This window comes from Lepidochelys olivacea, assembly GCF_965140295.1.
Source record: "Lepidochelys olivacea isolate rLepOli2 genome assembly, chromosome: 16".
Classification (NCBI taxonomy): Eukaryota; Metazoa; Chordata; order Testudines; family Cheloniidae; genus Lepidochelys; species Lepidochelys olivacea.
This window is the reverse complement of record NC_140426.1, coordinates 18,345,915-18,368,538: the sequence shown is the minus strand read 5'-3', so window position 1 is coordinate 18,368,538 and position 22,624 is coordinate 18,345,915. Positions and strand designations below refer to the sequence as shown.

Sequence of the window (22,624 nt, the reverse complement as noted above, 5' to 3'; positions counted from 1 at the left end):
ACAGGAAGATGGATTGGGAGAGGAGACGCAGTCTACGACAACCTCCTTTACAAGATACTCCGCTCTTGGGAACAGGGTGGGGACAGACGGGAAGATAAATAGGATGAAGGGGGACAGAAAGGAAGATACTCCAGTGGTTAGGGTGCTAGCCTGGGACTCTGGAGACTTGGATTCTGTTCCCTCTTCTACTACAGCCGTCCTCTGCGACCCTGAGGATGTCACAGAGGGCTTGTCTGTATGAACACTTAGTTTGTGGCAAGCCGGGGTATAAATCTACCTTGCACTAGCCTGCTGACTGTCCACGGGGACCCTGCTGCTGCACTCTTAACGGTTCCCTAGTGCTCTTTGACTTACCCCACCGTGAAATGGGAGTTGATTAAAGCACACAAAGGAGCTTTTAGTGTGTAGCTGCAGGATCCACATGGATCCTTAGTATGTGCGGACTAGTGCAGGTCCAAGTCACACCCCAGCTTACCACAAATTAAGTGTTCGCACAGACAAGCCCTTTGTCTCTCTCTGTGCCTCACTGCCCCGTCTGGAAAATGCGAGCCATATAAATACCTTAGGGAAAGAGAGACACTTAGCACTATTCCCGAACTGCAGGTGCCACCTAACACGCACGTCCCCAGGGCAGCCAGGAAATGTGCCTGCCTACTAGTTCATTGCTCTATCTGACAGCCGGTGTCTTCTATACAGTTGTCATTCCCTGACTAGCAGTGAAAATGTTTCACGTGGGGGAGTTCCCAGCCCCTTTACTAGAAAGCCCTCTACGTGCTTTGTACCCATAAGGTGCCAGGTCTTGCTCACTAAACGCAGGCTTCTGTTACTTAACAAAGAGCCGTGGAAAAATAAAAATCCCTCTTCCTTCCTATTTCTCTGTGACTCCGGTGTCTCTCTCACTCATCTTTCCATGGTGGCAGTCCCTGTGATGCTTTGTTTCTTTCATTATTTATATAATATAATATAATTTTTTTTTTGCCATGCAAAGTAGGCTGGCAAACAAAGAATAAAGAGGCTATGACTCTCCAAGGGTTTCCTGCAGCTGAAGTTCTGCGCAGCTTCCTTCGGGATGTGCCTTTTAAACAAGTTCATCTCTTCCAGGGAGAGAGGAAAGATCATTTGGAGATTGTTTGCTGTTTATTCAGTCACGCTAACTCATCTTGCCAGTTTTCTGGCGGCCCCAGCCAAGAGCTTTCGCCTCTGACAGCTTCTGTGCTCTCTCCTTCCTCCTCTGATTACGCAGCCCAATCTGTCACCCTGCCGGTGGGGGTCTCTACCCTGCTGATGGCTTTCCACACTCAGCAGTAATGACTTTTGGCAGGCCGGGTAAGCACGAGAGCGCCTTCCCCAGCTCAGAGAGCTGTTAGGCCCTCTCTCCCTGTTAGCTAAAGCACTTTGTGAGGTTCTTTGGTAAATAAATGAGTCATTTTAATCCAACTGACAGCCTGGCACCTGAGCAAGCTGCCTTCCATCTGTACTTCTAGGCCTCATGTAGGCAACCAATTGTCAAGCCCAGGATCTTCAAGACCTCACCATTGAGTGTCTTTCAAAAGCGACTTTAGTGATTTCTTTCACCGTCATTAGGTTGCACAAGAGCGACCAAGTGGACCGAGGCCCAAACAAAAGTTTCATGTCCATCGGTAATGTTTTGTGGCAATTCACCTTGTTTAGCTTCCTCAGTCACTTCCCTGACCCCACACCCTGCCACAGGCAACTAACACAATCTGGTGACAAGAATCGGTGAGAGCAGAAATTCCAACAATTTCAGTGGTCCCCCCGGCTGGATACGTCCTGATGCCATGCCCTTCTGCGGCTTCCAGTCTAGCTGCAGATGGGATCAGATGAAACACGTGTATACGGCTTCTGCGGTTTTTTTCCTCCTTGCTCTATCGCTGTTCCTTTCACATCGTTCCTGTAAAATAGTCTCCATGTTCCTCCCACTCCCGGATGGAAGGCCCATTGCTGTGGAGGCAGTGCACTCAGGCACCAGGTGGGAGGAGGAGCTCCTGGCTTGGGCCAGCAGGGATCCCTACAGCTGATTACGGAGTGGTGTTGATAGGCTGCAAAGGGCATTTTCTCGCTTTTGTCATGTGCCTTGGAAAAACTAAGGGGAGCATTAAATGGAAGATCCTCTGGACTTCCTCATGAATGCAGAATAGTCTTTTCTCACCTGTAATCTCTGGGTCTCTATCGTTTCCACTAAAGATGTGAAGTTAAGAGCCAGATTTTCAGCCCCCGCCTCTGTTTTTGCGGGAGCAGTTCTTGTGCCCACAGATAACTGTGGTCACCTTTTTGCACTCACTGAGTTGCAGGCCTGGCTCTTTGTAGTGAAGTGATAGCTACCTGGCTGTGTTTCAGATCAGCTGGGTAGAGATGGAATTATTGATATTTGCACCAGCAATTTCTTTGAGGCCACGTGCAAATCTGGCCCTAATTGTACTAGCGATGATATCAGCATGTTCATTACTGACATGCATTGTACCGTGCCTGGCGTGCTTCGACACACTGAGTGTGGCAGCGTATCTAGTTATAAAGTGGACTGGGGCTAGTCAGAGCTCATTCTCATATCTCTGCTGCGTGTGGTAAATCCCACTTCTATTAACTGGGTCTTTAGAATGGAATCGAATAGCTGGTCAGAACTGAAGGAGTTGGTCAAATCAAATTTAAACCTCGCTTTTCTTCACTGATACCAGGATGTCACCTCTGGAGCATTGAGAACCGCTAAATGTGACCATCTAGTCTAGTTGGTGCTTGTAAAAGGGATATTTATCCCCGCAATTCTGTAGCTCTGTCTGGTACCTTCCCAGAGCAGATTCCCAAAGAGTATTTTATGGAGGTTTATGAAGTAAGAATCTCATCGCATATGGGGTGTCCCAGCAGCAGAAGGCGAATAGGCTCAGAGTTCTACCACTGAACTGCCCTGTGCTGCTTTCACGCTACGCAGTTTATAGGAATAGGATCCACAAGAGACGCACGTGGGCTAATGTTGAGGAATCTCTGAAGGACTGCAGAGCTTTCCAATTACCAGTAAATCACATGACCTCATTTTAAAAGGCTGGTATAATCCTCAAGAGAATAAAGGTTAGTAATTAGCAAACTAAACTGAATCCTGCTGCTGATACTGAGAAGGCAGCATGGCCTAATGAACTGAGCAGGAGTCTGGGAGCCTGGAACTCCTCCTAAATTCTAATCCCAGCTCCTACCCCTGACTCTCTGTTAGGACAAGAATTAACCTCTTCATTTTTCTGACTGCTTTCCCAAATGTACAATGGGGATAATGCTGTTTACAGCAGTGGTTCTCAACCTGGGGCTTGAGAACACAGGTTCAGAGGAATAGGGTGTATTGACCTCTCTGATCTTCCCGTACTGCTGCAAAATTGATTTCTCCCTATTTATTTGCTTTAATGTTCTTATGTGACTTTTTGCACCTCTGCTCATCTGACTGTAGGAGTGAGCCGTTTCATAATGAGCACTTCAGGGCGAAAGGATGTGTTGACTTCTAAGGGTATGTCTACAGTGCAGTTAGACACCCGCGGCTGGCCTGTGCCAGCTGACTTGGGCTAAGGGGCTGTTTAATTGCAGTGTAGACGTTGGGGGACAGGCTGGAATCCAGACTCCATGGCCCTGCAAGGTGGAAGGGTGCCGGAGCTCGGGCTGCAGCCCCAAGCCCAAACAATGACATCATAATTAAACAGCCCCTCAGCGCAAGCCCCATGAGCCCGAGTCTGCTGGCACAGGCCAGTCGCAGGTGTCTACATACCCTAAGTAGTGTCTATGCAAAGTGGCTCCTGTTTGACTTCACTTGGAGCCACAGTGTAACCTGGCTGGCGTTCATGGGAAGGCCTTTGCTGCTGGAACTTCGGCTTCCTAGTCTTTCACGTGCGTGGGAGTTGCTTGAAGACACTTCAGTGGGCGGCTGACACACTTTTAGCACATTAGGCTCCTACTTACATTCTTAATGTGTTCTATTTTGCAATGAGCTGAAAGATACATGTGTTCCAAAACATTTCCCAGCAGAGGCAAATCTGCATACTGCCACTGTACTGAGTGGGGCGATTGCTAAATCCAAGGAATGTGTAAGGATGATACTGATGCTGCAGGAAATCAGGGATGGGGATTTTGAAGCTATTTTGGAGGGCAATATTTAAACCTTAAGACCTGTTCGAAAAGGTTTGTTTGTAATCTTCACTGGCTGTGGGTATGTCAAAGGATCTCACTCAAAAGTCCTTCTGTAAGTTGGTAAGCCAGTTCACTAGCCAGTGCTTCGTATAACTCTCCCAGCAGCGGCAGGGTTTCAGACTGTTCTCTTCAGGGCTGAGTTTTATTGCTCCAAATCAAAACCCGTTCAGTGTAAATCAAATGGCTAGATCAGGTCCCATCTTCTGGAGGAGCCCACCTGCTCCCTGCAAGTCTTGGTCTCTACTGAAGTGCTTGTTGGCCTTTTAAATAAGAAGCAGGTGCTTGGAAAGTAAACTCAGGCAAGTCGGTTTCCACTCTTAGGTTCTCATGCACTAGCACAAGCTGAAACGTCCAGATTGCAAACATTGCATTGGAACGCTTAAATTCAAACAGTAACATTGTTTTCAGAGGGCTACATACTGCCACCCTTAGTCATAGTGGATAGTATCTTCCTGTCTGAGCACTTCCGTTTTCTTCAGTGGCACAAATCAAGAAGTAAGGCATCACGAGCATGAGGGGGGCAGAATCTCTCCCATAGAATTTAAAGGGCCAAAGACTCAGCTACCATAAATCAACATAACTACAGTGAAGTGGGTATATTTACATCTGCTAGGGTCTGGCCCAGAATAATGAAAATATTTCTGGTTTTGTAAAAACCCTTTTTCGACTTTGTTTTTGTTTAACTCATAAACATTGGTTTTAAACTTTCTGTCTGTCTCTATTTAAACAAAGTATGTAAAACTCCCACAGCCTGAAACTCTGCATTTCCCCAAATATCAATCATTCTGAATGCATTGTATCTGCCTTTATTTTGTAAGCAGTTTTTAAAAATTGTGGTTTTTTTAAATTACTTTTAAAGGATGTCGCAGCACGAGGATTAGACCTGCCTCAGGTCACCTGGATTGTTCAGGTAGGTTTCCGTGTGTGCGCGTGTAAATAAATACTATATACTCGTGGTCAGACAAGTGAAACCTTGTATTGATACTCTTATACCTGGATACAATCCCTGAAAGCCGGGGGTCCATGCTAGGTCAAGTCCTACAGTCTCTGCGTAAGTGCCGTGGTTCACAGGTGCAGTAGATCCCACAGGATCGGGGCCCAAGCTTCCTTCTGGGTCACAGGATTCCCAGGTACCCTCTTTTTCCACAGCAGGATTTGCCCTTCTTTTGAGTGGGAGCTGGATCGAACCCTGAATAAATGGCAGGTTGTAAGTTCAAGGACTGAGGGCGAGAGAGGAGTGTGTGTAAAATATTGTTTATAACTTTAAAATAATTGTAAATTTTATAAGTTGACTTTGAAAAATACAAGGAGAAATATGGAACCCAAGATTTTCACCTACTAAGGGTCCATCTCCATTGCAGCTCTGGGGTGTAATTCAGGCACGCTCTAGCTTTGATCGAGCCAGCATGTTAAAAATAGCAGTGTGGCTGTGATGGCAGCTGGCCCAAGGTGCTGCCACCTCCCAGCAGATGTGTAGATGGTTGGGTACTAGCATGCTATGTTCACCAACAAAAAAGCCTTTTAATTTCTAGCACGCCCCTCGATGTAATTAGTCTGATTTTAATTTTAGCTAAAAAAAAAAAAAAGAGATTTTGTAGCAAATAGCTGGTCAGAGGAGGATGGGGGCAAAGTCTTTAGTTTGCAGGCCAAATTTATTTATCCAAAGATATAGTTGCCAGTGCTTGAACACAGTGCAAATTATCTAAGGCCCTGGGAGACTTGTGCTTGTCCAGAAGGCGAAAGCTCGGTTGTCTTGAGAGCAGTGTCCATGAGCACTGACCTGCAGAGAGCAATTAGATTGCTCACAGCGTCTTACTCAGACCTCTAGCCAGTAGAATTTTTGCCAAAGGGCACAGATATAAAGACTAAAATGGGCTTTGGTCGTTGGGTTTTTTCCAAGTAAACTGCAGAGGGCTTACTTCTAAGCAGTATCTCTGTGCGTGTTGGTTTTCCAGGATGATTTGGGGGAGGACGTGTCCCAATTTATAGGACCTGATGCTGCAAATTGCTGAACACCTTTAATGCCTACTGAAGTAAATGGGTGTCACTGGTTTATTACTGGGGGCTTAATCAAAATGTTAATAGTGTCTGATGAGTAGAGATGGAAAGACAATTGGTCTGTATCCATCACCTACCTCCTACATAAAGAGCTGTACACCTGTACTTTGCCTGTGGTTGTTTTCTGCCGAGTAACTGGCACTGATTCACTTTAAATAAACCAGAGCAATTTAGCCTGACTTTGAATTTGAATCCTTCTCCTTTCTCCTGGCAGCTTTTTCTCCCAAATGTACTGCAGGCAGCTTATTGCTCTGTGTGGGCAATCTTGTTTTTTTTAAAAAAAGGCAAACAGATTACTGACAAGCCTGTGCAGAAATAACATTTAAAAGGCGAAGAGAGACATTGAGATGGGGAAACTGTCCTATTATCTGAAACTTGGCCAATGTGTCACATTCTCATGTCAAAACCCTGCTATGGCTGATGAGGCTGAGCTGAGTGATGGTTCCAGGGATCAGTCCGATGGGTTCTTTATAAACAGCCCCTTTCTAAGGAAGGCAAGGCACCCAGATCCTCTCTACGTTAATAGACGAGGTGCCTTGTTTATAATTAACACCACCGTGTTCTGTTAATTCCTCCTTTTCCCTCTCATGTTTCCTTCTGAAGTATAACGCTCCGGCTTCGCCTGCGGAATACGTCCACCGAATTGGGAGGACGGCTCGGATTGGCTGTCACGGGAACAGCTTGCTCGTCCTGACTCCTTCGGAGGCAGAATATGTCAACTCGCTGGCTTCTCACAAGATTAAGTGAGTCAGAAACCTGAACAAAAGTTTCAGCTCATCTCAGCTAATTAACCTTCCATGGCACTTGCAGAGGGACTGTGTCTTGTACAGGTTTTAATAAGAGTTATTAATTCTTGTGCTTCAGGACTAGCCACAGAATGGCAAAAAGAGGGAACTAAAACCTATAAAATCCTCAGTATGACAAATTTACTGTGTGGGGGATGGCAAGGAAGGGAGCTATTGTGCACAGTTGTTACCTTTAAAGCCCTGTGTTCAGACTTTGCCTACTGGAGGTCACAAGTCAAGTGAGCACCTCTAATGGCTACTGGACACTTGTCCACGTTGTCAGAGTTCATGCTGTCTCTTCACCAGAGATCCAGGACTGGCATAACTGGGGAGTTGCAGGTCACAGTTGAGAGAGTTGGCCAAGCCGTGCCCTATGTTTGGGCTCAGGACTGCAATAGTAGAGACTCTTGGACGTCCTACTTAAGAGAGGCTGGTAGAACTGTACAGGGCCCTGGCACTGGGATGGCATGAGTGTTGCAGGCTAAAAGTGAGGTGTATTGGCAAAGCCTGGGGAGGAGGCTTCAGTAGCGCTTGCCGGCTCTGGCTAGTCAAAGAATGTGGGAGTATGGCTGAGGAAGGCCAGACAGGCTAGTAAGGATGCCCAGAGCCTACATATGGATGGCTGTTCGGCAGTCTGCATGAAATGAGGTCTTAGTTCTCAATGGACAAGCATCCACATCACAAAACCCACCACCCTGTTAGTCCCTCTCTCAGCTCCCTCCTGAATAAAACCGAGGATGAACGTGTCATGAAGACCAAATTGCCTTCTGACCCTTAGAGGTGACCCAACATGAGGTACATTGAGAGGTGGGGGAAGTTTGCACTGCCTCTACCTGCTTTGTGTATAAATAGGAGTTCTGTGTCTGGGAGCCATCAGTCTTGAAGTTGTTGTGAACACTAAAGTCTTCCTCACAATTTAGGAGGGAAAGAGCCTACCTCTAACTAGGGCTGTGCATCCTAGAGTGAATCCTCCCCATCCTTGCTAATCACTGCTGTTTTGGAGCGCTCGTTACTCTGCCACCATGTCCCAAATCTCTTCACCAGCCATTTGGATGTTCACACCTTCCTGTACTCCTCGTATCAATGTCTCTTGTTGTTCAGAACAACAGCCAAGTCACATCACTGTGATATACAATGAACTGGCTTTTATTTTGCGCGTGTATGTATGGGGTGGAACAGCCCAGATTCTAGTTTGGTTTTGGATTCTTGAAATAAACTAACATTGGCAACAAATACCAGATTCTTCTAGGCAGTGAGCCATTTAGTGGTCTAACAAAGAGCCATCCATCATCCCAGGAAACAATCTATTAAGCAGACACCAGCAAGACCTGGAGCGCTAAGCTGACATGTTTTGGGGTTTTTTTCCTTCTCTTCCATGTAACAAATAGCACTGACATTTTAAAGGTGAAATCCCACATTTTTGTGAGTTTTTAACTCCAGGTAGAAAGTTGTATTTTTGTTTGTGTGAGAGAAAGAGGTGAAATTGCATGTTTTTATTTTACTTTAATTTTAATTAGCAAAGTTTCAGCCTTTTGGGTATTTTTGAGACGTTTAAGGAGCAGTGTCTCCTGAGCTTGCTAGCAGTTATAGCAGCTAAGGAGACCTCTTGTTGAGCTGGATACTGATCATTGGGTGTCCTTAGATGTTATGTTCCACAGCTTGACTGGAGGAGGTGTATGTGAATGTATTTTAGCCCTTCTGAAATCAGTACAGCCAAATTACACTGAGTATATTGTCTTATTTTTCAGTTTAATCTTCGTAATAAAACTTGCACGCAATAGGATTGCGGGCCTCTAGAAGAGTGGAGTGTAATTCACCCACAGTTACCTGATCAGAGAAATGTGTGGCTAATTGGGACAGGCTGGTGGTTTGGCTTGTATGTAGTGGCATATCTTGTTCTCTTCCAAATCATCGTGCCAGTGTATGTGAGGGGGCAACAGGCAAGAGAGGAGTGCTAAAGAATTACCGAAAAGATTTGGAAAGGCAACTTGAAGCTCAGGGCAGCAAGTGCCATCCATACAAATTGCCACCACACTTCATAACCTGAGCGTTACGGTGATAATCCTGACCATTTAAATTAGGGTAGAGGGCAAAAGCCAGCAGGCGCTGGACTGCCATGAGAACTTTTGTTCCTGGATCTTCTTTGTATCTTTCTATGAAGCCTGCATAAGTTGTTTGGGTTTGTGGTTTGTTTCTTTGCTTAACTGAAAATATGCTTTTAATCAAAGTCCTGATGGGTTTATCGGTTTATGTAAAATAGTAGGTAAAATGTGTTTCTAGGAAGACAAAGCACAAGACAGGTCGCTGGAATTTTGGTGTAAATTAACAGCTATGCTGATTTATGCCAGCTGAGGATCTGGCCAGGAGGATTTTTTCCTCCCCCAGTGGGCATTGGGTTTAGGTTCAGAACTGTTCACAGTCGTAAATAATCAGAGCAGATGCAGCATGTTCCTGAATGAAAATCTCTTTCAGAATTAGGAATGATTACCTTTACTTCATTTTCACCTGTACCTGAAGTCGTTATTTGGCTTCTAAAATCTCAGAGCAGGGTTAGCCTTTGCCAAAACCGTTCCATTTTGGCTTTGCTGAGAACAGTAATACCCAGTGGGTTCAGGAATGCTGTATGGTTTCCTTTGCAACTTTGTTTTCTTGCTTTGCGTAATTTAATGTTACGTTTTCCCTCCCTAGCCAGAAATTCTCTCTCTCTCTTCCCCCCTCCCTCCCTCCCTGTCATTTCTTATGTATTTCCCTCTTTTTTTAAGGTTCGATTCCAAAATGGTCTGCCTCAGCCCTGTGTGTAACTAAAAGATTTTCCTTCAAAGGAAGGAAGCAAGAAGCAGAAGAAAGTCAGCAAGATATGGATATATATATTTTTTGCTTATGTCTCTTTTAGTTCCTTCAAGTGTAATCTAGCCGCGCCTGCTTCGACAGCCATCAGATAATTTCTTTATCTCCTAACGGCTGCCTAACTAATTTATGAAGGAAAGCACATCCACTTGAAGGCACCAGTCGTTCCCCCCATTTCCCCTTTGCATGATGCTCCCCGCTGTGAACTGAGTTTGCATAGCTATAAGGCTGTGAGCTGGCACCATGCCAGGAGAGAGGAGCGGGGGTGACATATCTCAGGCAAATCAGTGTCAAAGGCTTGACATGTTCATTCACAGCTTTGTCAAAGCAACCTTTGGGGGTATGGGGAGAAATGCATTTCTCTTGCTTAAGTGGTTGCCATTTATGTTTTAATTTACCATTATGCTTTTCAAAAACAAACAGAAAAACCCTCAGTTGTCTTTTTATGCTCCATTTCCCTTCCTTCCATTCCCCTGCCTCCCCTTTCCTTTCTCTACCTCTACATTCTCTGTGAAGGAATCTTCTCTGTGCAGGATTTCCTAGCTGCATAAGGGATGATGCTTGCATTCCACATAGGTTGGGATCTTGGCCAATGCAGAACCATAACTCTCAACCCTTTGGACCGAATCATAACTTCTCTGGACTGGCTCCGCTCCTTCATGGCATGTCATGAACTTGATGTTTCAAGAAGTTGTGTTCACCTCAGTTTCTTTAACTGGGTATGACTGAAATAGCAGGGATGGTGTGGTACTGCAGGTCACAATCAAGGTTCATTAGCAGAACTGTAAGGGGAAGCTTTCCCATGTGCCATGCTTGCATTTAGCAGGGTGATTTAGCGAATAAATTGTGGAGCTGTCAGTATTTACTCTTGGGTTCTGTTCCTGGTTCTGCCATTGACTCCCTGTGTAACCTGGGAAAAGTTATTTAACCTGTCTCTGCCTCTTTTTCCATAGCTGCAAAATAGGTCACCTCTGTTATCCCTGTCTTGCAGGGTATTGTGAGTATCGAGATCAATTCCTATTTGTAAAGTGCTTTGAGATCCTCAGATGCAGGCACTGAAGTGCAGAGCATTATTATTAATCTCTGAATTCACCAAATTTAAGAAAACAAAAATAATACCTTTCAGAATCCTTACATTCCTATGATAACGTTGATCGAGAAAGATTCCTAAACAGTGGTCCAAACTCTGCTGTCCTGTAAACAGGTATAAATCCATAGTAACTCCGTTGACTTTGGTGGAGCTACTTTGGCTTTACATCAGTGTAACAAAGAGAAGAATTTGGTCTTTTGTATAGAGGGATCTATCTACCCACCTCTGAATGTAGCCTCTTGGGAACCCAGGCCCCATCCTTCAAACATTCATGCATGTGCTTTACTTTATGTATTACAACTGGGAGTGGAGAGCAACACATCCAGTTAAAATGACAGGAGAAATTGAAATAGACAGCATGAAAATAAACACCCCTTGCGACACTTGGCTATGACACCAGATTGTCTCCTTTATTTCAAAAGGCTCCATGGGATTTTTAATGATTACAAACAGGCAGGGCATTGGTTTTACACGTAACCTGAAAGAGATGTTGAAGTTTCACTTTTTTGACTGTGATCCCAGAAAGGAAAGAAAATAAAGTCTTAGGGCTGGCATTGAAAATGGCTGCTGAGGCTATGTCAGACTTGGTGAGTGAGCTTATCCAACAGGGAGACTGGGTCTGATCAGCCCTAACCCAAGTAACATTGCATTCAATCGTAATGATTGCAAGATCTTGTGGGAAAGGGAAATAACTTGGCTGGGAAATGGATGCTGCAAGCTAGTAAAACAAAGTCCTTTACAGTATTTTGTTTTGCAGGATGGTGGGGGATGGAAAAATCCTGGTGATCCCACTCTTTTCCCCTAGCCTCTAGACCCTTTGTTGCTGTCACCATCCTTCTGGGTGAGAATATACTGATTTTAGGAGCTCCTTAATCACATGACGAGCATCATTGCTGAGTGACAGTGAGGCTGCTTGGTCCCTACTCCAGAGCTGTATAGGCTGCCTTTTACAGAATCATTGAAATGTAGGACTGGAAGGAACCTCGAGAGGTCATTTAGTCCAGTCCCCTGCACTCATGGCAGGACTAAGTATTAACTAGACCATCCCTGGCAGATGTTTGTCTAACCTGCTCTTAAAAATCTCCAACGATGGAGATTCCACAACCTCCCTAGGTAATTTATTCCAGTGCTTAACCACCCTGACAGTTAGGAACCTTTTCCTAATGTTCAACCTAAACTGCCCTTGCTGCAAGTTAAGCCCATTGATTCTTGTCCTATCCTCAGAGGCTAGGGAGAACAGTTTTTCTTCCTCCTTCTTGTAACAACCTTTTATGTACTTGAAAACTGTTATCATGACCCTCTTTGTCTTCTCTTCTCTGAACTAAACACACCTAGTTTTTTCAATCTTCCCTTATAGGTCATGTTTTCTAGACCTTTAATCTTTTTTGTTGCTCTTCTCTGGACTTTCTCCAGCTTGTCCACATCTTTCCTGAAATGTTGCACTCAGAACTGGACACAATGCTCCAGTTGAGGCCTAATCAGCGTGGAGTAGAGCAGAAGAATTATTTCTTGTGTCTTGCTTACAACACTCCTGCTAATAGATCCCAGAATGATGTTTGGGGTTTTTTACGACATTGTTGACTCATATTTAGCTTGTGATCCACTATGACCTCCAGATCCCTTTCTGCAGTACTCCTTCCAAGGCACTCATTTCCCATTTTGTATGTGTGCAACTGATTGTTCCTTCCTAAATGGAGTACTTTGCATTTGTCCTTATTGAATTTCATCCTATTTACTTCAGACCATTTCTCCAGTTTGTCCAGATCATTTTGAATTTTAATTCTGTCCTCCAAAGCACTTGCAACCCCTCCCACCTTGGTATCGTCTGCAGACTTTATAAGTGTACTCTCTATGCCATTATCTAAATCATTGATGAAGATATTGAACAGAACCGGACCCAGAACTGATCCCTGCAAAACCCCACTCAATATGTCCTTCCAGCTTGACTGTGAACCACTGATGATTACTCTCTGGGAACAGTTTTCCAACCAGTTATGCACCCACCTAATAGTAGCTCCATGTAGATTGTATCTAGGTTGACTTGCCTGCCTGGAAGTACGCTTTGTGTGTTCCAGTGGAGACTTGGATGCACTCCATGCCTTGTTGAGCTGGGGAATGATATGATGGGTCTGTACGTTGACCTGGAGTCTTCCACATGGCAGCATTAAGCAAAAGAACTTGGCGAAAAAAATCTGTTTGTTACATTTAGAATGCTGTGATTTAAAAATAAGAGCCCCTCTATGCTTTCACATGGGCACAGAGTTTGCTAAGGTAGAAAAACGTGGAGGAGCAACTGCATAATATGCCAGAAAAAAAATTTTGGCCCTCAAATTTTCCCAGAATTTTGGTTTAATTCTTAATACAGTACTGTTCATACAGCCAAATATTGGTCCTACTGAAGCCAATGGAAAAACTTCCATTGGCTTCAATTAGCACAAGATATGACCTATGAATGCTTATACCTGCATTTCAAGCATTTGTTTTTCAACACAATATTTGGGCGAGGGGGTTGTTAACATGTGGGAGAAAACCTTTCCTATGCTAGAGTTAAAAATGCTCTGCCCATGAAGGCTAAGAATGCTCCGTCTCACGTTCTGTAGTCTTCTGAGGAGTCCACCACTAAAACAAGGAAAGATGAGACCTAATAAAAAATAAGCAAAAAGAAACACTTTCTTTTCTGGGAGCAGGGGAAAAACCTTTCTTGTGTCTCAAAATGTAATTGTAAATCGGGAGTATCCATCCAGCAGGTGTGTCTCCAAGGGGTCCTGCGGGGGTTGGTTCTTGGCCCTATGCTATTTAACATTTTTATCAATGACTTGGAAGAAAGCATAAAATCATCACTGATAAAGCTTGCAGATGACACAAAAATTGGCAGTGGTGAATAATGAAGAGGACAGGCCACTGATACAGAGCAGTATGGATCACTAAATAAACCGGGTGCCAGCAGAGAATATGCATTTTAATATGGCTAAATGTAAATTTATACATCTAGGAACAAAGAATATCAGCCATACTTATGGGATGGGGGGCTGTGTCCTGGGAAGCAGTGATTCTGAAAAGGATTTGGGGGTTATGGGGGAACTGAGGAGGAGAAGAGAGGCTATTTTACCTCTATATTGGGCATAAATGCAACTGCTGCTGGAATACTGCGACCAGTTCTGGTGTCCACAATTCAAGAAGGATGTTGATAAATTGGAGAGGGTTCAGAGAAGAGCTGTGAGAATGATTAAAGAATTAGACATCAGAAAACATGCCTTATAGCAATAGACTCAAAGAGAAGGTTAAGGGGTTACTTGATTACAGTCTATAAGTATCTACCTGGGGAACAAATATTTAATTATGGGCTCTTCAATCTAGCAAAAAAGATGTAACACAATCCAATGGCTGAAAGTTGAAGCTAGACAATATCAGACTGGAAATAAGACGGTACGAGTGAGAGTAATTAACCATTAGAACAATTTACCAAGTGTATTGGTGAATTCTCCAGCACTGACCGTTTTAAAATGAAGATGGGATGTTTTTCTAAAAGATATTCTTTCGGAATTATTTTGGGGAAGGTCTGTGGCCTATGTTATATAGGGGTCAGACTAGATGGTCAGAATGGTCCCTTCTGGCCTTGAATCTATGAATTTCTCTCTCTCATATATATGCACACACAAGTGCACAAACTCAATTCCTTTCTTTTGCAGGTCACCTTAATGTTTATTAAATCCTTTGAGTTCGTCCAGGTGTGTTAGAGGTTCATAGTCTTATCAATTATTACTGTAAAACTGACCAGCTCAAAATTACTGAGGATAGGAACCATATGAAAACTTTATCTGGTACTTTTTCCATAATACACTAATATTTCCCAGTTACCCTGCTTCTTTTCTCTAGAGCTAAATTAATAATTTTCAGTTAAACCTTAAAATTGGAAGTGCTAATTATTGAAGACTTTATGGTAGGTGAGAGCCAAGAATCTTCCAATGGACTATAGTGTTCTTCACTTCCCACCCATGGCTACTGTTATGTTAGTTTCCGCACCATTAAAGTGTGTGATAATTTTTCCCTTCACTTTAATGGGAGCAAGATTATGGGTGAAATCGTGGCCCTATTGAAATCAATATAAAAAACTCTCATTGACTTCAGTAGGACAAAGATTTCACTCCAGGTCTTCAGACATCTCCCAGGTTCCGTGTCTGTTATGGCAGTGTTGTAAATTGTGTCTGAAGTGAGACTTTTTGGGAGTGAAAAGCACTATAAAAACGTATCGGGCATCATCTCAGGCTGAAATTTTAGGCGTTGGTCCCTTCTGCCCCGCTTTACCATTCTGTGGCATTTTTGGGATCACTGGTTATGTCTGATCCCCTTGGTGAGGAATCGAGTCCACTTTTGAAGGCTATGTCTCCACAGCCATGCCCCTAAAAGTTACGCAGTGTAGCGGCTGTTTGTTGGCTCCCCTGCCGACAAAAAACTTCTACCCCCAACGGGCGGCGCTGTTCACACTGGCACTTGTCGCGGCAAAACTTTTGTCTTTTGGGGGGCGGGAGGGTTTACACCTCTGAAAGACACAAGTTCTGTCGTTCAATTGCCGGTGTAGACACAGCCGTATAGAAAGCTGTGCGTCGTCTTTGGGAAAAGAGGAGACATTACAATTTTTTTTTTCTTTTCTGCTGCGTCAGTGTCTCCGAGATGAAGATGGAGGATATTCTGTCCAGCCTGATGAAAGACGATCGTTTCAAGGGGCGCCAGTGGGGAAACAAGGTGAGCAAATGTTCCGATTTGGAATTGCTTAAATTTTCGTTTCCTAACCAAGCATGACAAATAGGCTTTTCCTTGGCTCTGTTTCTTCAAGCCAAGGGATTAGCAAACCCATGATCTGGGCAGTGCAAAATGACAGTTGAACCTCTCTATTCCACACTTCCCTAATCTATGTTCCTTGAAAGTTTTGCCCCAAAACGTACCTCTACAATGCTCAGCAAAGATTTCACAGTAGGTCATGCCGTAGTGAGGGCTTTTATGGCAAACAAACTGCATTGCTCTTTTTACAAACCTACTGCAGACCATTAGCTAGCAGATTCTGACCTATTTTAAGTGATTACAAACTACACAATAGTCCTCCAAGTAAATAAACATTTTTTGTGATGCATTCTCCAGGCTTTTTTAATCCTCACCTTGTTCGCCCAGGGCCTGATCCAAAGCCCATTGCTGCAGATGGGAGTCTTTCCACTGACATTGGTGGGCTTTGGATCAGCCCCTTCCTTGCTCATTCCCAGAATGTAGACACTTGCAATGGATCTTTCAGTCATTAGAGCAAATTGGAGAGTATTGCTGTTTAAGAGCCCAGGTCTTAGATAGAATGTGAGTGAAAGTCAAGCATTATCCAGGTTTATTTTTCCACTCGCTCATTATTTTGCCAATTCACTCGTTCCATTACATCACCCAGCAGTCTTCAACTTGTCCACTGTCTTCCAGTTTCCTACTGACGGCTCTGTTGGGAACTGTGTGTGTTCCCATGGCTTTGAAAAATAGTCATCCTTCTGTTATGCCGTACATCTTCTACAATGAAGATCTGTAGATCATCTGACATTTCTATTCAAAACCCATGTATTTCTGGCCCTTTGCTAAAGTCAATATATAGTATATACTTTTTTTTATTTTCTGTTGTATGTTGCCTGGAACAAATCCTTATTGTTCAGGAGTGTGGTCTGTAAAGTAGTCTAACAAATACATAGTTTAATAAGCGTGTGTGTTAGTATAAAGGCTTCATTGGTGTGAGTTTGGGATTGCTGCATTCTTTAAAAATGACCTAACGTACCTTTTCTGTGCATAAAAATGTCACCACTTTGAAGTCCAGTATCCTTGGAAGCAGGGGCATACACAAGGGGGGACAAGCAGGGGCACACCTCCTCCAAAAGTGATCATATTTTATTCTTGTGCATGCTCCTGTCAAGAAGTAAGCTTTGTGTGTACCGTTGGAGACTTGGAATCCCCTTTCAACGATTATAAAACTCCCAATTTCTAGCCCTGCTGGCTCTAAAGATATCCCACTTTAAATCTGGCACTGGCCCAGGGCAGAATATAACCCATCTTGGGCCAGTGTAATTGTGTTGTCTGGGAAGAGAAAATCTTTCTCTGGAAGGTTTTGGTTTGGTCTTTCAATTGCAGCTGTTTTTGAAGCTTGTGAAAATCAGGGCCATGGTGCATTGAATTGAGAACCCAACGACTGAGGACTCTCAAATCAATGGCCACTTTTGAAAACATTGACATTAACAAACTCTTTGTGCCTCATTTTCTCCATCTGTAGAATAAGGCTAACCGCTAACCACACCAAAATAAACTGATATTTGGAAACTGGTTAGTATTCCCATTCATTACTTGTGGTAGTGTCTAGAGAACCCCATTATGCTAGGTGAGGTACGTATAACAAAAAGATAATCCCTGCCCCAGGGATCTTGCCAATCTAAAGTTGAAATCCTGGCCCTTTTTAAGACAATGGGATATTTGCCATTTAATTCAGTGGAGCTGGGATTCACCCTAACTGTGGGAAGTTGGTGGTGCTGCCTGACACAGGTTTAAAAGACTTTGACCAAGAGAGGAAATATCTTGTTACGGGAATGTCCTGAAAAATTTAATAGGGATGAAACCAATGTAGTTCTATGGACATTAAATAGGATTCTATAGACATTACTCTTTAAAAGCCTATAAAATGTAATAGAGGATGCAATCCTTTCTATGGCAGCCTGTAGCATTCTGTGTCAGGGATCTAATTCTCTGTCAGATTCTATAGGGTGATTTCTAAAAGGTCTATGGAAAATTTATCATCCCCTACTAAATGCTATAGGACTTCTCCATAGGGCCAGTATAACGAACGAGGAACAAAATAGACTGTGTGTGGAACAGACAGCGACTGCAAGTTTTAATTTCCGCTTGTTATGAAGGATGTAACCGAACCCAGTCATGACTTTGCTACTTGCAAGTTACAGAGTTCTCTTTACCTTATCAGCTCTCCACGCATGGAGTCATGTATACGTGAGACTTGTGCACACAGAGACCTCATTATAATGCTCTTCGGCTCTCACCACCTTGACTGAAGTCCATTATAAATACCCCTTTGGAACACACATTTTTGGGCTCCTGTGAGCAACGGGGGAGTGAGCTGAAGTGCCTGTAAAATGTATATTTTATATTTAGACACATAAAATATATATGTGGCTACATCTGTTCACACACCTACAAAGAGAATAAATCTGATCTTTCAACTTTTATGGGGGGAGGGGTAGAAAAAAAAATACCGTGGTGGGTTCTAGGGACTGTGCAGGAGGATCAGAATCAGCCAGGCAATAAAAAGTTATTAAAACAACATCCTTCATTTTGTTTTCCAGTATCACAGAAGCAGGACATGTTATGGCCTCGCCCTTCTTTTTTTAACCATAAGAACATCCCTCCTGTTCTCGTTTCTATTAACCCTCTTCCTTAATGAACTTGGAGATTTCCAATATCCTTCCCCTCCTTCCAAAAAAAATTCCAGTCTTAATAGGCATACGTTTCTCTCTTATGAAATAGAGAATCTATCTTTTTTTTTAGCCTGCTTGCTTTTTCTTTTCTGTGATGTCATGAAATGCTCAGATAAAATGAGTTGCTCCTTGTGTATATTATTATTTATTAATTATTATTATTATGGCAGTGCCTATGGACCAGCCAAGTATGTGGTGCCATTGCGCAAGGCACTGCACAAACGCAGAGTAGTAGAAGCTTTTGTAAATGAGGCGGAGTATGTAACATAGTGTGCACACATGTACACACACACGTACACACACACGTTCGTACACACACACACACACACACACAGAGTTTAGCATGCGTTCATTACAAAGGTTAGTTCCGCTAACTGAGGCAGTAAATATATCTGGAAGGAGAAACAGCCAAGCAAACCAATACTGCGATGCATTATCTTTTGGGCCTTGGCATATGGTAGAAGGGCCTCAGATGTATTGTCTCTCTGACTTGAACAGGGATGCTCTCAGGAATGAGATTTACTCGGGTGTGTAAAGGATGCAGACTTTCTTGTAGCTGCCAATCCACTCGTTTTATCTGTCCACAGCCTCAGACAGTGGTGTATGGTGGGTTTTTTTTTTTTTTTTTACACTGCTCGACTGAGTCAGTTTTAAATTTAGATTTTTTTTTTTTAAAGACCAACCTCCCTGGAAGGCAGGAATCAAAACCCAGATTTCTTCATGCCCATTAAGGGGCAACTTTAAAATGAAATCTTTCTGGCAGGGTTGAGGGGGATAGAAGAGAAGGAAGGAGAGGAAGGAGGAAGCTGTTTTCTAAGTACGTTATGTTTTCTTCCATTTGCTTTTTTTTTTATTATTTTTCTTGGGCTGACCTCACACTTTGGAAATTATGCACCTAGTTTTTATCCCTCGTTTTAGTCTTACTCCCACCCTCTCCCGCACCAGCAAGAAGAGATGCCTCATTTTGAAGCCTAAAGGGGGAAATAAGAAAAGTCCTTTGTAATATATTGCCATATTATCACTAAATCCCCTGACAGTTGTGACACAGAAGCAAGTCACCTGTCACTTAAGCTTGAGGTCTCTTTAATTTTCTCCTGGAATTCGCACCAGGCTGTCTTTAATTTGAGGCCTTTATTGGAATTCTGAAACCTTTCTGCCTCCCCAGCGCTCAGATCTATTCTGAGTGCTGTTACAGAATGTATACAATAACCAACAGAGGGATTCGGAGAGGGCTGAAGCGCTGTTTATTTAACACTCTGGAGGGATTTTCGTGCTTATTCGGTCCTGGCTACCCGGCTTTCAATATCGCTTTGACAACTGTTATGCCCTTCTCATTAATTTTAAACAGTTAAAACACAGGAAAAAGAGAAAAAGTTTTCATTATTAAAGTGCTTTACTTTTTAATAACAGAGGATTCTGTCCGCCAGGGGAAAGGGCAACCTCGCTAATTTCACATTCATATTAAAAAACGCAGGGAAGGTGACATTCTATGCTGCCTGAGAGGCTTAACAAAAGAAAAAGTGGGGAGGGGAGAGAAAAAAAAGTTTTATGTTTCACGTCAGTAGAAACTTGATAATGACAACGACAAATGTCCGCTTTTGTGAGGTGGCTCCACTTCTGGCATATTATATCCTTGCATGGACCCTCGACTGCGAAATAGCTCATCAGATTAGTTATTGTTAATAATTCAGTTCTCCACAGGTGTAAGCAGACATGACTGCATTTAAGTCAGCCTTGCACCCTGTGTCACCAGGAGTGAATTTGGTCTGCTGTGCTTTGTAGCTTGGAGATTATATAGAGACCTTTTTTCCCCCAAAAATCCAGTAAAATGACTAGATCCCCTTGTCTGCCGTGCACAGATGCAATACATGGGACAATGGTTGATGCATGGGAAGGTGCAGAGACGTCATTGCATAAAGGGGCTCTCTGGAAGGAAGTGAAGAGGGCACTTAGGGTGCAGGAAGGAAGAGATTGTTCACGGTGTAGGAAGACAGTAGGCCAAGAGTGGAAGAAAGAAGTGGAGAGAGCAGCTTGGATGGAGAGTCCTGGGAAGTGTAGGGAGAGGAAGATCAGTGAAGACGAGAATAAGGAGCAGGAAGTTGATAGGGAATGAGAGAGAACGAATGTGGGGGGGTTTAATTCATTGTCCTAGGGCAGGACTGGTTATATGGATGGATGGATTGATTTACTCCCTGTTTTACTTAGCATAACATCATTCTAAAACGCAAGAGAAAACTGGGCCCAGTGGTGTCAGTCTGGAGTAACTCCACTGATCTGGATGGAGTTATTCCAGACTGACTCTGCTGTAACCAAGATTGGAAGCTAAATTGGTGAATCCAAAGTGGCTGCTAGCAGGAGGGGGGGAAAACATACGTAATAGGTGTTAGAAAACACAAAATTAAACCTGATTTGCTCCCGTCACGAAGCAGTGCTCACTGGTTGCTTTGACTTTAACATCTTTATCTATACATATTTTTTTCCCTAGTAATATTGAGAGGATTACCCTCGTTGGCCCTGGGGTGGTTACTGTGTGATTTTACTGTTATTAAATCTATTCTAAACTGCTTCATTATTCCTGACTCAAACTCTGTCTTTCCTCTAATCCTCCCACCGCCCTCCTAGAAATCTCGTGGCGTGAACCCCCAGGAAGTGCGGGAACGGGCGACGGTCTTGCAGACCGAATTTGAAAATTATGTGCACTCCAGTGAGGGAACTGTCCGGTGGGCAAAGAAAGGTCAGTAGGTTTCTTTAAACTTATTACCGAATGGCTGATACAAACTGAAAGGATTCCCCTCTGATGGGGAAGTCTTTGGGGGAAAGGCCTAGCAGAAGCATTCGGGGCCAGTGTCTCTAAGGGGGGTTGAAATGGAAGCAGAAGGCTTTATAACGATATTAAATATTAATTTCTTATTTTCACGTATTACGCACAAATGAGGTTCAGTCTTGGCTTTCATTAGGATTTGCATCCAGGCGGCTCTGACCTAGTCACGTGAGTGTCTAGGTTGTGTGTTACAAGGGGAAGGTCAGAGGCAACTGGCTAACCTCATCTTGGCTGTAACTGCATTGAATCCACTGTTCACACCAGGGGTGCATTTGACCCAGTGAGACAGAATGTCTTGGAAGAAACGCCTAGCAGCCCTCAGCCAAGGATATATTTCCATTTGATGTGTGTGTACGTGTGTGTACGTGTGTGCATGGAGGAAAGCACACCAATAGCAGAGAAAGCACAATCACTGATAACTACAATGATTATTGCATCTTTATGTACAAATCTGCGGTTTCATCTTCTGTTTTTGCCAGATAGGATATGTAAAGTATGGTACAGAGCAATGCAGTGAGTTTTTACCATCTATACCTAGATTTGAGAATATGGAAGTGGGACAGGGGGCAAGAAATTGTGTCTGCTCTGGGGGAAAATTACCAGGGAAGTGGCCAGAGATCCTGTACTGATGCACTGCCTCCTGGCAGAAACCAAACCAAACAATATGAACTGTTACAGCCCTCCTGTTCTGCAAGGCAGATCTGGGGCACAGGAGAATGTGCATGCAAAAACAAAGTACCTGTTGTGAAGACAGTATCCAAGGCAAATTACTAAGTGTTACCCAAACTTAATATTGGATGCCCTTTCGAGGACCCCAATCCTGCACCCAAGGAACTGAACCATCTATGCTCTAGGGTAAATGTATAAGTAGATTGTTTGTTTGTTTGTTTTCCTTTTAACTTCTTCCTTCCATCTACTTCGCCTCCTGGTCAATTTCTTCCCATCCCACTCAGGTACGGACTAAACGTTGCTGTCCTAACTTCAGTAGAATTCCCATTGGCTTCAGTTCTTCAGAACTTCCCATTAACTTCTAAGAGAGGAGGGTTCTTTATGAATTCACTCTGTGTATTGAGTTATTAACAATCTGAATCATCCTTACCAAAACAAAAACCTACCATAAAAGCGAAATACTTTCCTTGTGGATGGTAATGTCTGCCAGAAAAGATCATTCTGTTTTAAGGTACAAATAAAGAAAAGGACCACAGAGCACCATCTTGTACATGCTGGGGAGGGAGAAGATGCGCCCAATATATCATGTAAATTCAGGATTCAAGGCTGTTGTATTTAAATGTAAGACAAATGGCTGGGTCTGTTGCCAAGAGGGCTATTTTCTGAATGTCGTGCTAGC

At 43.4% G+C, this 22,624-nt stretch overlaps 1 protein-coding gene across 2 annotated transcripts in view; it reads left to right on the top strand.

The window, feature by feature from the left end:
- Positions 1 to 22,624, top strand: part of DDX31 (DEAD-box helicase 31) — a 73,021-nt gene that overhangs the window by 24,692 nt on the left and 25,705 nt on the right. For both annotated transcript variants that reach the window (XM_084650408.1, XM_084650407.1), the window contains 4 exons: positions 5,039 to 5,089; positions 6,841 to 6,980; positions 15,621 to 15,702; positions 21,078 to 21,189. In XM_084650408.1, the coding sequence (XP_084506534.1) occupies positions 5,039 to 5,089; positions 6,841 to 6,980; positions 15,621 to 15,702; positions 21,078 to 21,189 (385 nt within the window). The remainder of the gene's footprint in view (positions 1 to 5,038; positions 5,090 to 6,840; positions 6,981 to 15,620; positions 15,703 to 21,077; positions 21,190 to 22,624) is intronic.